Source organism: Charadrius vociferus, unplaced genomic scaffold (assembly GCF_000708025.1).
Source record: "Charadrius vociferus isolate BGI_N301 unplaced genomic scaffold, ASM70802v2 scaffold3166, whole genome shotgun sequence".
Lineage (NCBI taxonomy): Eukaryota > Metazoa > Chordata > Aves > Charadriiformes > Charadriidae > Charadrius > Charadrius vociferus.
The window spans coordinates 9542-11668 of NW_009648850.1; the positions used below are offsets into that span (position 1 = coordinate 9542).

The 2127-nt window shown below is 52.2% G+C and overlaps 1 protein-coding gene across 1 annotated transcript in view; it reads right to left on the reverse strand.

The window, feature by feature from the left end:
• Window positions 1-2017, reverse strand: part of LOC104288141 (estradiol 17-beta-dehydrogenase 11-like) — a 7894-nt gene extending 5877 nt beyond the window's left edge. The window contains exon 1 of the mRNA XM_009886900.1: window positions 1808-2017. Coding sequence (XP_009885202.1) covers window positions 1808-2017 — 210 coding nt within the window. The remainder of the gene's footprint in view (window positions 1-1807) is intronic.
• Between the last annotated feature and the right edge of the window lie 110 nt (window positions 2018-2127).

A 2127-nucleotide genomic window follows, 5' to 3' on the forward strand; every position in this document is an offset into this window, starting at 1 on the left:
CCGATCTGGGAAAGAGCTGTAGCCGGGGTCCCTGGGAGGATGAGTATTCTGACCTTAAATTTTGGTTGTGCGTAGAGTGACTGCCAGAAGGGGGATGTGGCAACAAGGGTAGGCTTCAGAAAGGGGGCACTCGGTGACGACACAGCAGGCAGACACCGTGACTGTAAGCAGAGCTCTTAAAACACAGGGCCATTGGACAGCCCTGAGATATGAAAAGTGGCCCTATGTGTTCCTGTACTCACAGGCTGATGGGAGAGGTGTGCTCCAAAGCGCGCACCATAGAGAGACATTTCTCCCTAGAACAGCATTTGACACACAGAGAACAGAAACACCCCTCAGTCATTACACCAACCCACTAAGTGAGGGCAGAAGTGACTTTGCTGTAGCCTTCTCCCCAGGTGCCAGAAAGCCATGCCACTGGGCACCTGTGTGGTGAAAAGCCTCAGTTCACAGATGCCTGGGGGCAGCTCAGCACTTGACAGAAGCTGTGCAGGTCCCTGGGGTGGGTGGCCAGGCAGCTCCACTCAGCCCCAGCTGCTGCTTAAGGCTGATGGCCCCCAGGAACAAGGCCTTTGTGCAGGCAGTTGGACTGGGGAAGCACACTCCTAAAATCTTCAGGATCCACCACCTCCTTTGGCATTGTATTGCAGTGCCTGCTTACACCCACCCTTACAAGGTATTTCCCAGTAATAAAGCTGGGTCTGTCTCACAAATACATTTATTCCTTTTTCCCCCGTTCCACTGAACATGGACAACACAACAGCAGCTCTTTACACATCGATAGACCGGTGCTGTGCCACCTTCCACCCCTCCAGAGTCTGGCCTTAGCCATAAGGGGTAGCATGAGCAGACACTGAAAATGTTCAACAATATCCTCCCAAATTATACATCCCCTTATGCCGGGCTTGTCTTGGGGTTGGTTTGTTTTGCAGCTTCAGGATGACATGATGAACTTCTCTGCAGTTTCTGATCCACTCCCTGTGTCAGAAACCTTTTCCGCACACCCCCTCTCTACAGCCAATTGCTCCCACACACAATTTGCTTTGATCCCTACTGACTCATAGTCTGCGTGTTTGCACCTGTCCATCCTCCACTTGCCAAGGTCCTTTTGCGTTCTAGAGAATTTGGCTGAAATAAAGAGTTTAGGCTAGTGTAAACATGCAGCAAGGAGCCATCTACATATGTAACTGTGCCAGAGGGCAGCAGGGCTCACGCGCGCAGCTCAGCACAGTAATGCTCATCAATATGAGCACAGAGACACATCTTCCAGCAAAGTACACTAAATACCTGGGGCTAGAGAGAGAGCGAGCAGAAGGTAAACCTGCTCCTCTGCAGAAATAGGCTTCTGGTTGAGTGTGCCTTTTTCTGCCAGCCTCGGCAGTGGTTCCAACAGCAGCTTGCAGACCACCGTGTTCCCTCTTGCAGGTACTTTTTGACAGGCTGTGCATGCTGCCTCGCTGATTAGCACCGAGTAACTGTGGGACCCAGACACCTACGTCCTCGGTTCCAACAGCAGCTTGCAGACCACCGTGTTCCCTCTTGCAGGTACTTTTTGACAGGCTGTGCATGCTGCCTCGCTGATTAGCACCGAGTAACTGTGGGACCCAGACACCTACGTCCTCCAGTGCAAGTGGGGCCAAACCCTCTCCTGGCGCTCAGCGTCCCAGTCAGCGAGCTGACCATCAGCCGATGGGAGCGGACATGGAAGGAGATGCTGTGGATGCAGTTTGTATGCAGCCCTTCTTACACTCTGAAAAGCCCAGTGGCCTTGGGGATTAACGAGTCAAGACATGAATTGTACCATTACCTTATTGATGTCCCACAGAACCAGCCTGCTTTGACGCTTGGCAAACTCGAAGGCAGTCGCTCTCCCTACGCCATGGCCAGCACCCGTGATGAGAACGAGCTCTCCACTGACAGACTTTCTCTTCACAGGCACAAAAAGCTTCACAAAAGCCTCTAAGTAGGAGTAGATGAGCGTAGCCAAAAACAGGAGAAGATCCAGAAACGGATTCATTGCTTTGCTGAGAGTCCTTCGACTGCAGAACTGAACTTTAGTCCCTTTTGAAGAGAATGGGGGTTATTGATTTACCACAACCCGCGGCCCGCCGGAGCACTCGCCGCTCG